The 13,708-nt window shown below is 39.9% G+C and overlaps 1 protein-coding gene across 3 annotated transcripts in view; it reads right to left on the bottom strand.

Moving 5' to 3' along the window:
* Positions 1 to 13,708, bottom strand: part of map2k5 (mitogen-activated protein kinase kinase 5) — a 239,605-nt gene that overhangs the window by 169,358 nt on the left and 56,539 nt on the right. For all 3 annotated transcript variants that reach the window (XM_078427570.1, XM_078427571.1, XM_078427572.1), the window contains 3 exons: positions 9,863 to 9,903; positions 3,860 to 3,927; positions 2,610 to 2,658 (listed from right to left, as the gene is read on the bottom strand). In XM_078427570.1, the coding sequence (XP_078283696.1) occupies positions 2,610 to 2,658; positions 3,860 to 3,927; positions 9,863 to 9,903 (158 nt within the window). The remainder of the gene's footprint in view (positions 1 to 2,609; positions 2,659 to 3,859; positions 3,928 to 9,862; positions 9,904 to 13,708) is intronic.

Raw genomic sequence — 13,708 nt, 5'->3', positions numbered from 1 at the left:
GGTTAGAAGCAAGAAATGGGGGTTGCATTTGCTACAGCATTAAATTTATTGTTAAAATAAAGGAGGATGTCTCATAAGCCTACTAGTGCTCCGGTTTAACAGAATGACATTGAGGGAGATCAGCCTTGATTTGTAGTGAAGCAAGCTCAAAGTGCTAATGGCTTACTTCTGCTTCTATTTGTTAGAAGCATTCATCAAAGTAATTTCAATCGACTAATGATTCCATTAAAATAGTAATTTTATACATATTTGTTGACATACTCCTAAACACTCATTTGGATGATAAAAATGCAGAAGATTTTGAGATATTTTCAGTTTGAAAAGATTATTCAGCTTTTAATGATGTGACAATACTAATACTAGATTGATCAGAATCTTATAATTCACACTCCTCATAAACTCCATCCAAAACTTTGGCAAGTGTATTCTGAACTATCACCCATCATCTAAATGCACACTGACCTAAAATGAAACCTGATCAAGCAACATCATATATTATCACGTTCTTGTTATTCCCTCTCCATGACCTAATGGCTTACTATCCTCAGAATAGCTCCTAATAGACAATACTCTGGATTCAGTCCCCTCAGATCTTTTCATACTCTTATTGATGGCTTTGCATTAGGCAGTATATGTCATAAGTTTAGGAATTATGTCATAATATCCACTTCCCTCTCCTTGAGGACCCTACACAAAATGTAATTTTTGACCAATATTTGAGTCACTTATCCAAATATCGCCCACTTGCTAAATTTTCATCATTGTACTCTTGTGAAGTGTTTTGGGATCCTTTTCACTGTAAAGGTGTTGAATTTGTGCAAGTTCTGGTTTTAATACAAAATTTAGACCCAAGAGGAAATTAAACTATTACATCACTTGGGAAAATGTCCCTTCCTGCCTCTGACAGTTCATTAATAAATATGTCCACTGTAATCCTTATAATTATGCCTGCATCATAAAATAATTGGCCAACATCAGTTAACTCCATTATCAGGTTAAGAATTACAATGTGGGTGTGAATAGCTATTAAAGGTGTGAACATCTTTGTAACTACTCCCCAACAATATAACAGGTATAACAGGTATAACAGAGCTTTATTTGTCGTTCGGTACCGAAGTACCGAACGAAACTACATAGCAGTCATAGAAAAAAAAAGAACACAAGACACATAACCCCAACACAAACGTCCATCACAGTGACTCCAAACACCCCCTCACTGTGATGGAGGCAACAAAACTTCCACTCTCTTCCCCATGCCCACGGACAGACAGCTCGTCCCCGACCGACCCGCACAGTCCCCGCACCGGGCGCTGAAACGTCTCGCGGCCGAACCGGGCGATGAAAGGCCCGCGACCAAGCCTTGCGCAGCTAAGTCCCGTGGTCGAGCCACACCGGGCGATGTAAAGTCCCGTGGTCGAGCCGCACCGGGCGATGTAAAGTCCCGTGGTAGAGCCGCACCAGCGATGAAAAGCCCCGCAGCCGAGCCGCACCAGCGATGTAAAGTCCCGTGGTCGAGCCGCACTGGGCGATGTCAAGTCCGCAGCCGAGCAGCACCAGCGATGAAAAGCCCCGCAGCCGAGCTGCACCGGGCGATGTTAAGCCCCGCAGCCGAGCTGCACCGGGCGATGTTAAGCCCCGCAGCCGAGCTGCACCGGGCACTGTTAAGTCCAGCGGCCAAGCCGCACCGGGATGTAAAGTCCAGCGGCCAAGCCGCACCGGGATGTAAAGTCTAGCGGCCAAGCCGCACCGGGATGTAAAGTCCAGCGGCCAAGCCGCACCGGGATGTAAAGTCCAGCGGCCAAGCCGCACCGGGATGTAAAGTCCAGTGGCCAAGCCGCACCGGGATGTAAAGTCCAGCGGCCGAGCCGCAGCGGGCGATGTTAGGCCCCGCAGCCGAGCCGCACCCCGCGCCGTGAGGAAGAAAAAAGTTCCCCCCCCCCCCACACACCCACCCACCCACACCACCACCCCCTCCCACACATACACAACCAAAAAAAATATATAAAAACCATCCCAACACCGACACACAACAAAAAAAGGGGAAAAAAGACGGACAGACTGCTAGTCAGCCGCTGCCGTTAGGCGCCGCCAATATGTTAGTAATTGCCAAAGCAAATAAAATTACTGATGATAGAAATAAAACAGCACAAAGGGAGCCTTGTCATAGAGTGCACATCATTAAACTATAAAACAATTTACAGGTGAACGTACTGCCGTCTCAAACATTTCTTGTGGTTTAGGTAATAACATTTGATTGTCCAAACTTTACTTCTGTATATTACATTTCATTTTGTGATAATTCCATTATTCTTTATACCGTATCGAAATTTTTCATTATAAACTAAATAATGTAAGTCAGAGAGGAGAGATACTTGGTTTTGGTTCATGAAAGCAGTGCTGGAGTTTAAATTTATGGAAGGTGGTGGGTGGGAATTTAGCCAAGGCATGAATTGACTTTGGATAATGGGTTTTGGTGGTTCATGGGTTAAACACAAATTTGCAGCATTCAGCATGCTTCACAAACATCATTATTTACAGCATATTGGTGGGAAATTACACATCTATTAAACATAGTGTGATTTTATTTACGTACAGCATCCAACACTCACCTGCCCATTTGCCAGTATTTTCTTAAGTTCAGCAGATGACTTCTTCAAGCTACAACAAAGCAGTTATGAAAAGGTCATATTGATTGTACTTCACATGTAAATTATAGAACTTCATTGTGTAATGAAAAAGGAAACATCTCTCAAAAAGTATTGTTAACACGAGTGCTCCCTCCACAATAGTCTAAATAGAAATAAATAAATGGATTGTAATTACGATGGAGCTATCACCTTTTTCTATTATAACACAATGAACTGAAAGGAACCCTTGAAATATGAAGCTTTGTTTCACAAGGTAAAAGACTTCCACAGGTAATAAGCTATAATTACTGCTTTGCAAATGTTCTGGACGTGTAAATTAATCATACATTATTAGGCTGACTGCAATTCCTTCAAATATTTCGAAATATACTGGATTTAAAAATATTAAGTTTATGTATGAAATTTTAGCCTCCAGCTACCAATCTCCATTTAGCACTTAATATGCTTAAAAATTCAATTAAAAAATTGTAGTGAGATTTTTTTCATGTGGGCTGCTCAGCTAGTTTGTTGACACCACAGTTACTAAGCATCAGTGATATCATTGAATAGATATCTTACAGTAACCAAGTCAGAAAAGGGGGAAATGTATGTCCCATAGATTGCTATAGATTGCTATATCTTCGTGGGGGGCTCCAAGAATAGTTGCTTCAACTGACTGTGAACTTGTGCCAATTTTTATACCAGGCATGACCATGAGTTGATCCACAGAAAAATATCCTGACAATGATTACCACTGAGGCTTAATCATAAACCCTCTAATGTGGGCAAGATGCCAATTGGGCGAAACATACAGTATGCATGGATCTACATTCCAACGTAAGGAGAGGACAGAAGAGAAAAATCAAATAGAAGGAAAAACACAATTATCAAATCTTAATGGAAATTTATTAAATATTTTGCACTTTAGTAATTTGAGTTTGAAACTAATCTAAATATTAATGTCAATACCATCAACATATCTTGAAATTGAGGAAATAGAATAGCAAATTTTAGATATTTTTATGAGATATTTAGATGACAGTAGCAATGATAAATATTAATTCCAATATAATTTTCTTTTTTATAATTGTATTCCCCTCATTTTTGTCAAGAATTCCCAGCAGAAACACTTCTCAAATTATACAGTGTAATAATTTTGAATCTAGTTTCACTTGTTATCATGCAGCGACCATATCTCATAAGCCATTTTTGATTCTGCTCTTGACTCTTACCTATTGTTCGAAAGGCCTTCTGTGACTGCTGGGCAGCTATTATTAGAGGACCCGGCCCGTGTATTTACCTGCAGGCAGATAAGGAGTTTTTATCAGTCATTCATGGGCTGAGGACAGCAGTCTAATTAACCTGTAATTTACCATAGATTTCTCATTTCCATCCGGAGGTTAATTGGCTTGTTGCTAGGTATGCGGATGGTTGCGTGATCTCTATTCGCACATGACGTTAGCATACTAAATCACTAAGTCTTTACAGAAAAAAGAAAAATCAATACTTAATGCTACAATTCAATGGTGAATATCTCTTTACAAAACATGCTTAAAAATGCATCTGCTTTTCTTTATAAGGGCATTTTCACTCTGAGGTTTTGCAGAACACTCCAGTCGTATTTATAGATTTCCTCTTCTTCTAATGTAGATCATAAGCTTTACCCAGTCCGCCAAAGCCTACGGGATCTCTCGGTTGATAATGACTTTAACTCTTCTTCCCATTCCCACACCTTACATTTTTGTCCTGGGCTTCATTCATTGCCAGTCGTGCCACATGCAAACTGGAGGAACAAAACCTCATATTCCCCTTGTGTAGCTTACAACCCATTGGTATGAATATTGAATTTTCCAATTTTAGGGAATGACTAAACCTTCCCAAGATAGACACGAAATGCTGAATGCCTCAGCGGGACAGGCAGCATCTCTGGAAAGAAAGAATGGGTGACGTTTTGGGTTGAGACCCTTCTTCAGACTTGTCACCCATTCCTTCTCTTCAGAGATGTTGCCTGTCCCGCTGAGTTACTCCAGCATTTTGTGTCCATCTTCAGTTTAAACCAGCATCTGCAGTTCCTTCATACTTAACCTTTCCACTCTCTCGTCATCCCGCCTAAACCCCTTCACCCTCTCGTGTGCCCAACCTGGACTCGCACATATTTCTTCCCTACCCCTCCCCTTCCACCTACATTCCTTCCTCTACATTAACAATTTGCAAATCTTCAATCCTTTCTTCTCATACCTTCTGTCTTTTTATCTCTGACCTTTGTCCACCATCTGTCTATCAAAAACCTTTGTCACCTATATCCACCTATTACCTGGCAGGCTTTGTCCTGCCCATCCTCTCTTCCAGCTTCCTTACTTCCTCCCGTCCCCCCACGACAATCAGTCTAAAGAAGGGTCCCGACCCGAAACCAGTGATAGAACATTGAACAGTGCAGCACAGGAACCGGCTCTTCAGCTCACAATGTTTGTGCTAAACATAATGCCTAGTTAAACTGATCTCATCTGCCTGTACGTGATCTATATGACTCTATTCCGTGGACTTCCAGGTGCCTAACTAAAAGCCTCTTAATGCCACTATTGAATCTGCCTCCACCATCATCCCTGGTAATGTGTTCCAGTCCACCAACACTCTGTATAAATAACTTGCCCCGCACATTTCCATTAAACGTTCCCCCATTCACCTTATAGCTATGCACCCTAGTGTTAGACATTTCCACCCTGGGAAAAAGGTTCTGACTTTCTACTCTATCTATGCTTCTCATAATTTTATATACTACTATCAAGTCTCCCTTCAACCTCCAGCATTCCAGAGAACAATCCAACCTGTCCCTGTAGCCGAAACCCTCTGATCCAGGCAGCATTTTGGTAAATCTCCTCTGCAACCTCTCCGAAGCCTCCACACATCTTTCCTGTAATCGGGCGACCAGAACACCACATAATACTCCAAATGCGGCCTAACCAAAGTCCTATAGAGATGCATCATGACTTCCTGACTCGTATAGTCAATGCCCCTAGCAATGAAGGCAAACATATCTTATGCCTCTTTACCACCCTAACTACTTGCTAATTCTCCACATCTCCAATACATAAGAAATAGCAGGATAAAGCCATTAAGCTAGTGCCTGTTCTGTAATTCGGTAAGATCATGGGTAATCTTTGAGCTTAGCACTACTTTCCTACACTAATAAACTATTGATCAATGACCAAACAGTGCATTTACTATTTCCATCAACACTGACTTCAAAACCTTGGGTGATGTATGGCACCAGGTCCTGGGGATTTACACCCAGTTGGCTCTGATGGGTAAACCACATCATACACACTAAAGTATTTAATTCCCATTACAGATCTCAAAAGCCATCTATTGTGAATATAGGGGAATAGGGAATCTGTGCAGAACTCACAATCATGGTACACCAGTGTTTAGTTCCATTTTAGAGATACAGCATGGATACATGCCCTTCCACGCCAACCATCGATCACTCGTTCACTAGGTCTATGTTATCCCACTTTTGCATGCACTTTCTACATACTAGAGTAATTTACAATTAACCTACAAACCTGCATGTATTTGGGCTGTGAGAGAAAACTGGAGGGAACCCAGTGGTCATAGGGAGGCCATGCAAAGGCAGCACCCAAGGTCAAGATTGACCCGGGTCTCTGGCGAAGTGAGGCAGCACTACAATGCTGCCCATGTTCTGATATACCATTTCGCCTTTCCATATGGTATGTGCAGCATTCTATTTTTATTTGTGAATGAGTGCACAGGATTCACAGAAACGCAACAGAAATTATGAGTACGATCAGGAAAACTGATCTGAAGAAGGGTCTCAACCAGAAAGGTCACCCATTCCTTCTCTCCAGAGATTATGCCTGTCTCATTGAGTTACTCCAGCATTTTGTGTCTATCTCAGGAAAATAGAAACACTGGCATACGATATCTAAACATATTTTAAAAGTACAAATAATTAATCTTATAATCAATTAACTTAATCAGATTTAAACTATTCCCTGAAAGTCATTCATATTTACACGACACAGCTGCTGTTATTTCTTCTTAAGCAGTCTCTCTTTTTAAAAAATTTACTTCCTCTCAGTCTGTGGGTTCAGATGTGGCTAATGAGGCCAACATGGGTCCCGCAGAGTTTGCATAGGTGGGGCGGATGGGTAATTTGGGAGGTGCTGCATTCCTTAGATCATTTACACATAGCTTCTGTGTGCCCTTGATGAGTGGTTCTCCATGTCATCCCAAATGCTCCTCGCCATTCTCAGTGGTCATGAATCAGAAGAAATATTATCCTTTCCCCAAGGAGGCTTTGAGACTATCCCTGAATCAATTCCTTTGCCTACTTGGCATGAGACTCCCTTGCCATGACTGGGCCTAGAAAATATACTGTTGTGAGCATTTGGTGTTAGTCATAGAGTCATTCAGCCCAAAAACAGAACCTTGGTCCCAACTTGTCCATTTCAACTAAGATGCCCCATCTACATTAGTCGCACATGCGCACATTTGGTCCATCTCCCTCTGAACCTTTCCTTTCCATGAGTTGGAAATATGAATTATGTGGTCTGGCCTTGATGCCATCTTGGTGTAATTCCGGCTTCAATTCAGTGATATTATTCAATTTTAAAGCAACAAAGATTATTTGTCCATTAGAATTTTATTCAAATTAGTCACAACATGGGCACCACAGAGCCACTAATATTAATGTTTTACAAAGAGAAAGGCAGAGGGCAAGGACGGGATAATAACTTCAGAAATTCTGCAAAGGCAAACTCGTTTAAATGTGTAGCCTCATAAGAGACTTATTTACTCGTAATAATTGCAGAGAATGTTGGAAATACACAGATTAACCAGCATCTGAAAGGAGAACAGGTTGGTTATATCACTTCAGGTGTCCATGCTCAACTAGATGAAAATTTTGAACATTTACAATCTTTTACTGCAATTTCCATTTATTTCAATAATGTTCCTCCCCTTGCTGCTGGTGATGAATTTTATTGGAAAGCTCTGGAGATTTTCCATTTGCAGAAGCAGTTAATATGAGTCCAATTCTGATATGAAGATCAGTTGGAAAAATCTGGATAAATGAATGAAAAAAATCCCAGGAAACTGGACTTTGGCTGTACAGTATGATCAAAACAACAACACAAAATTAGATAAAAGAATTACAGATGGCAATTCAAATCATTTATTAGAATTATCTGAAAATAGGAGAAAAATTATATATCTGGCTTTTAAAGTAAAGTCCTTTGAAATACTTTTTTGTTACTGACAACATCTATCAAACTGTTGTTTATGTTACTCTGAATTGTGTAATTGTTTATCAGTACAGATTAAACTTCAAAGCAACAATGGAAATAGGCCCAGAAATCCTTGTGATGTTGCAGATGGAAAAGGGGCAAAACAGTTTGTGGATTATATGTTTTTGTCTTAAAAATGGATTAGTCGCGTTATAACCGTATGGTAAATTGTATCACATTGTATAGTTTTGTTTAGGTAAAGCCGAAGCAGATTATTCCCAACCAATTCAGCAACAGTTTTGCCCAGCCACAGCCACGTTAATTTTAGTGAAACAATACAAATTTGAGGCTAAGGTATTTGTTAAATCCAGCAAATTATTTGATTTACTAAGGGGATACATATTGACCAGTGTCATCCTTCAGTGAGCTCTGACAGAAGAGGCCCCAAAAGCTCCTGTAGATCAAAACCTTCAATCACCATGAAGCCATCTTAAATGTATATTTGGAATTCCCTGGTGTAACTGTGCCTGCATTTTTAAAACTTCGTTAAAAGGTCATCAACCTGAAAAATAACTGTTTCTCTTTCTTCAGGTGCTGCACATATTATTTATGTTGAATTAGTCTATGATTTTCTGTTTTTATTTCAAGATTTCCAATTAATGTAAACTTGTCATCCCTCTTCGTATCTTTCTTCCTAATTTGATATCTTTTGTTAAAAGCAGTTCAAGCTGTGAAGTATATAAATACAGGGAACTGCAGATGCCGGTTTCAAAAAGAAGACACAAAGTGCTGGAGTAACAGTGGGTCAGGCGGCATCTCAGAAAACATGGATAGGTGATGTTTCAGGTCAGGACCCCTACCTCAGACTGACTGAACCAGAAACATCACATATCTATGTTCTCCATAGATGTTGTCTGAACCACTGAGTTACTCCAACACTTTGTGTCCTCTTGTGAGGTGTATAACATTTTTTGATGCAAAAGATTATATTGTTCAATATTGTATATTGAATACAAAGCTACATTGTCTCACAGTGAATGGATGGGGGAAAAAATAAGACATCATGCCAATTCAATCTAATTAATTCACATACATTTACTATCCAATCATTTATCCATTTGCCCACTCAACATTTGACCCAGTTGTACACATTAACTAAAGAATGAGGAACAAAACAAAATATTCAGCTATCTGTTCTCACCTAAATACACCAACTGGCTTAAATATGGCTCTCGGTACTCTTTCTTACAGGGAACACAGGGAAGGTATAAAAGCAGAGAGTCAGCAATATATTTAATACAGATCACATTACAGCTGTAACAAGGTGTCTACACCAATTGTCCACATACACTAAGAATAATCACTCAATAGTTACCAGGAGGGGGAATGATTTTACCATTACATGTGCAAGGATACTTAACGCTGTTAAAAATCAATGTTTTAAATTGACTAGGAAAATAAAAAATTCTACTTCATGATAATTTTGATATTGCTTTTTTTTTCAGAAGTGTAACTAGTAAAACAACCATGGGGTTATCTTTCTCCCTATTGTTCCCTCAACATTCCAGTATACCTAGTATATCACAAAAGCAACAGGTAATGAAGAATTCAGTAAAAAAATGCTTGAAAGCTGAGAAATCATTTTATTTCCTTTGGAGCTCTGGAAGTTTGTATAATGAGTATAATTTCTTAATCATATCACTTTCTGTCCCTCATTAAAATGTACATTACAAAAATTTAACCACCTTTTAATATAAAAAATTAAAAGCGATAACCTATTTTGTAACTCTAATTGCTTCAATGGAAATAAGACAAGAATTCACAGCTGTGTGATTAAATCATGGGAAATATTCCCTACTTTGTATAACAAGAGACCCCCTGCTTGTCAGAGTTTGAAGAGCCAAGGTTTTCAGATGACATTTCAATAACTGGAACACAGCATTACAAATCCATTCCCAACTTTACTGAAACAATTATTGAAATTATTACCTTCAGGCCATGTATGTTCCGTTTCCCAGGTGGCTTGCAGGCTGAAACAGTAATTGACTAAATTGCAGAACAAATCAGGGCCATTTACAAATTTGTTAAAAATGAATCATTTGAAAGAAATGAGACTGACACCAAAATTAGCTGCTGAAAATGATGGAAAAGGAGCTTAAAAGCCTGAGTAGGGAATTTTATTTTAAAGAAAATGATCCCATTTTGCACTTTAATATTAAAATATTGATAGTGTGTGTACATATATAAAATATGGAATAACATGCACAGATCAAAACTACAAATATAAGTATAGGCACAATGAATCTGTCCATTTCAATGTTCATTTGTTAATCATTTGAATTATCCATGAAATGGATTAACCCTGGCACATATGCTTATCACAAAAAAACTATTGCTAGAATAAACTATAAATTACAAAGGTGATATTAAAAATCCGGTTAAAAAAAAAATAAATTGTTATATAGTTAATCTTTTGCTTCTATCAATTAGAAGAACACACAACATGCAGTGAAGAGTTCAACAAAATGCCATTGAGAATTTTGATCGGAATGGGTGCTGAATTTCATGTTGGTGCTGAGTTTTATTTAAAAACTTACTTTAAATGAAGTTCTAATGGTCTAGCACAGCGTTTCTCAATCTTTTTACCCTTGCGGAACCCTTGAAATAATTTTCATATCTCAGGGAACCCCTACATAAAAATTATTAATGGGGGGGCCAAGATGGCTGCCGGGGGTGGGACACGCCCAAGTGACGGGAGTGGCGGCCAATGAGGGAGGGGGGGGTGTGCCCATCTTCCCGCTCAAAGCAACGGCCGTCGCCGTAAAGCTGCCGCTGCTGCTGACTGAGCCGTCGAGTTGTCGCTGCTACTGAGCCGTCAAGAGACGCCCCGGTTGAGAAACGTTGGTCTAGCATATGAGACAGTACAATGGGAGGTGATGTGATGGGTGGTATGAGAAGGAAAGGCTTGATATGACTGGATACAATTTTAAACCAACTGAAGTATCAGTGCAATGTTCTCATTAACTGAAGGAACAATTGCAAACAAAATTGCAACAAACATTTATTTCAGCTGGCATTAATTTTTCCCTAATTCTGCTCAATTCAATGGCTTTTCTGAGGCAATTGCATTTAAACGACCAAAAGGAAACAGAAATAAAAGCACAAACATCATTATTCTCAAAATAAAAGCACAAAGTTCATTATTCTCAAAATATAAAAACCTAAGCAACAATGTTTGAAAATAATTCAAGCAATATTTATTTAGCCAAAAACATTGATCAGAATGTATTTGGGCCCACATTTTTTGATAAAAGATAGATTGATACATCTATAGTTTGATCTCTTTTCAGAAATACAGTGCCACAAATAACATGTTAAAGGCCTTGTCAATCTTGATTCATCATCTCACCAAGACAAATCCCACCCCCCCCCCAACTTCTCTCAGATGAATATGTGCCTCACCCTAGTGGCAGAGCAAGTGACATACCCAATAAAAATGCAGTAATTTTCAGATTATAGTCATTTTGTTAGACCATTGTCATTTTTAAAATTTGTTTTCAAAGATAATCCTACACTTATCCTACAGTCTATGCTGTTTTCTCATCTCAGCCAAATCAAGAAGCAAGGGTTGATTACTTGCTTCAGTAAGCCTCAGTACCTAGCTAAAAGGAAAATAAATTGTAAATTATTTTCTTAAATTCTTAAACTATGGCTTAAATTATTTTAAAATATCATCACTTAGGATTCTGTATACTGAGATTAATTTCCATTCCTTGTCATTATCCAAATGCTCCTGTAGGAAACCTACAAGTGAGATAAGGATACTGTTTTGATGAGCAAATAGATATTTCGAGCTTGGCAAGTTGCACACAAAAAGATATATTTGAATGAGCAATAAATAAGCTTGGAATGGTGTAGTATAATTGGGAGGCCATTTACATACTCTATTGGTAGAAATATTCCAAAATCAATTTGTTGCAAAACTAGGTATTAGAAATATTTCTGTAAAGGTTTTCATGCATTTGCATCTCACATACTACAAGGTAAGCACACAACTTGGTCAGTATTTCAAATGTAGCTCTGGCAACTGAAAACACATAAAAGGGCTTTGAATTTAGAAAAAAATGTTGATTTGCATGATCAATACATTATATCGGGATATTGAGGACTTAGAATAAAAATTTGCAAAAATGATAAAAGTTTAAAACATCGAAGTACGAGAACTTGCATGAATTACTTGTATTTTTCTGAATTTTGAAAAGTAATTCTATTCAAGATATTTAAATGACTCAGGGATTTGATTAGAAAGAAAAAAAATAACTATTTTCTTTTGCAGGGATGTCTAGAACAACGAGGCATGATCTTAAAATCATGGGATCTTAAAACCCCTTAAATATACCTGGACTATCTCTGACATCTCCCTCCCGTTTCTGGACCTCACCATCTCCATCACAGGAGAAAAACTAGTGACGGACATTTACTACAAGCCCACCGACTCGCACAGCTATCTGGACTACACTTCTTCCCACCCGGTCCCCTGCAAAAGGTCTATCCCCTACTCCCAATTCCTCCGTCTACGCCGCATCTGCGCCCGGGATGAGGTGTTTCAGACTAGGGCTTCCGAGATGTCCTCGTTTTTCAGAAAACGGGGCTTCCCCTCCTCCATTATAGATGAGGCTCTCACTAGGGTTTCTTCTACATCCCGCAGCTCCGCTCTTGCTCCACCTCCCCCCACTCGCAACAAGGACAGGATCCCCCTCGTTCTCACCTTCCACCCCACCAGCCAGCGGATCCAATATATCATCCACCAACATTTCCGTCACCTACAACAGGACCCCACCACTGGCCATATCTTCCCATCCCCTCCCCTCTCTGCGTTCCGCAGAGACCGTTCCCTCCGCAACTCCCTGGTCCACTCGTCCCTTCCTACCCAAACCACCCTAACCCCGGGCACTTTCCCTTGCAACCGCACGAGATGCAACACCTGTCCCTTTACCTCCCCCCTCAACTCCATCAAAGGACCCAAACAGTCATTCCAGGTGAGACAGAGGTTCACCTGCACCTCCTCCAACCTCATCTATTGCATCCGCTACTCTAGATGTCAACTTATTTATATCGGCGAAACCAAGCGCAGGCTCGACGATCGCTTCGCTGAACACCTGCGCTCGGTCCGCATTAACGCAACTGATCTCCCGGTGGCCCAGCACTTTAACTCCCCCTCCCATTCCCAGTCTGACCTCTCTGTCATGGGCCTCCTCCAGTGCCATAGTGATGCCCGCCGGAAATTGGGGGAGCAGCACCTCATATTTCGCCTGGGCAGTTTGCGGCCCGGTGGTATGAACGTCGACTTCTCCAACTTCAGATAGCTCCTCTGTCCCTCCCTTCCCCTCCTCCTTCCCAGATCTCCCTCTATCTTCCTGTCTCCACCTATATCCTTCCTTTGTCCCACCCCCGACATCAGTCTGAAGAAGGGTCTCGACCCGAAACGTCACCCATTCCTTCTCTCCCGAGATGCTGCCTGACCTGCTGAGTTACTCCAGCATTTTGTGAATAAATCTTAAAATCAGAGCTAGATCATGCAAGGGTGAGAATTCAAAATTACTTTATAATACAGCTGTGGTTGGAATTGTCTTCTGAAAAAGGATGTGTTTGCTAAACCTACTGGAGCTTTAAAGATCGAAATAAATATAAATATATCATACTCAACTATGACATTACTGAACCCAAGATTAGATCCCTGTTAACTTTTACTAAAATATTTTACAGTCTCTTACTGCTTCGTAAGAGCAAATAGATTCAGGCATTCTTTCAGCAGGTCAGTTAATAGTATTGGCT

The sequence above is a fragment of the Rhinoraja longicauda genome, chromosome 33 (genome assembly GCF_053455715.1).
Source record: "Rhinoraja longicauda isolate Sanriku21f chromosome 33, sRhiLon1.1, whole genome shotgun sequence".
NCBI lineage: Eukaryota > Metazoa > Chordata > Chondrichthyes > Rajiformes > Arhynchobatidae > Rhinoraja > Rhinoraja longicauda.
Note: the sequence above shows the minus strand (reverse complement) of the source record. Positions and strands in the feature narration are given on the sequence as shown.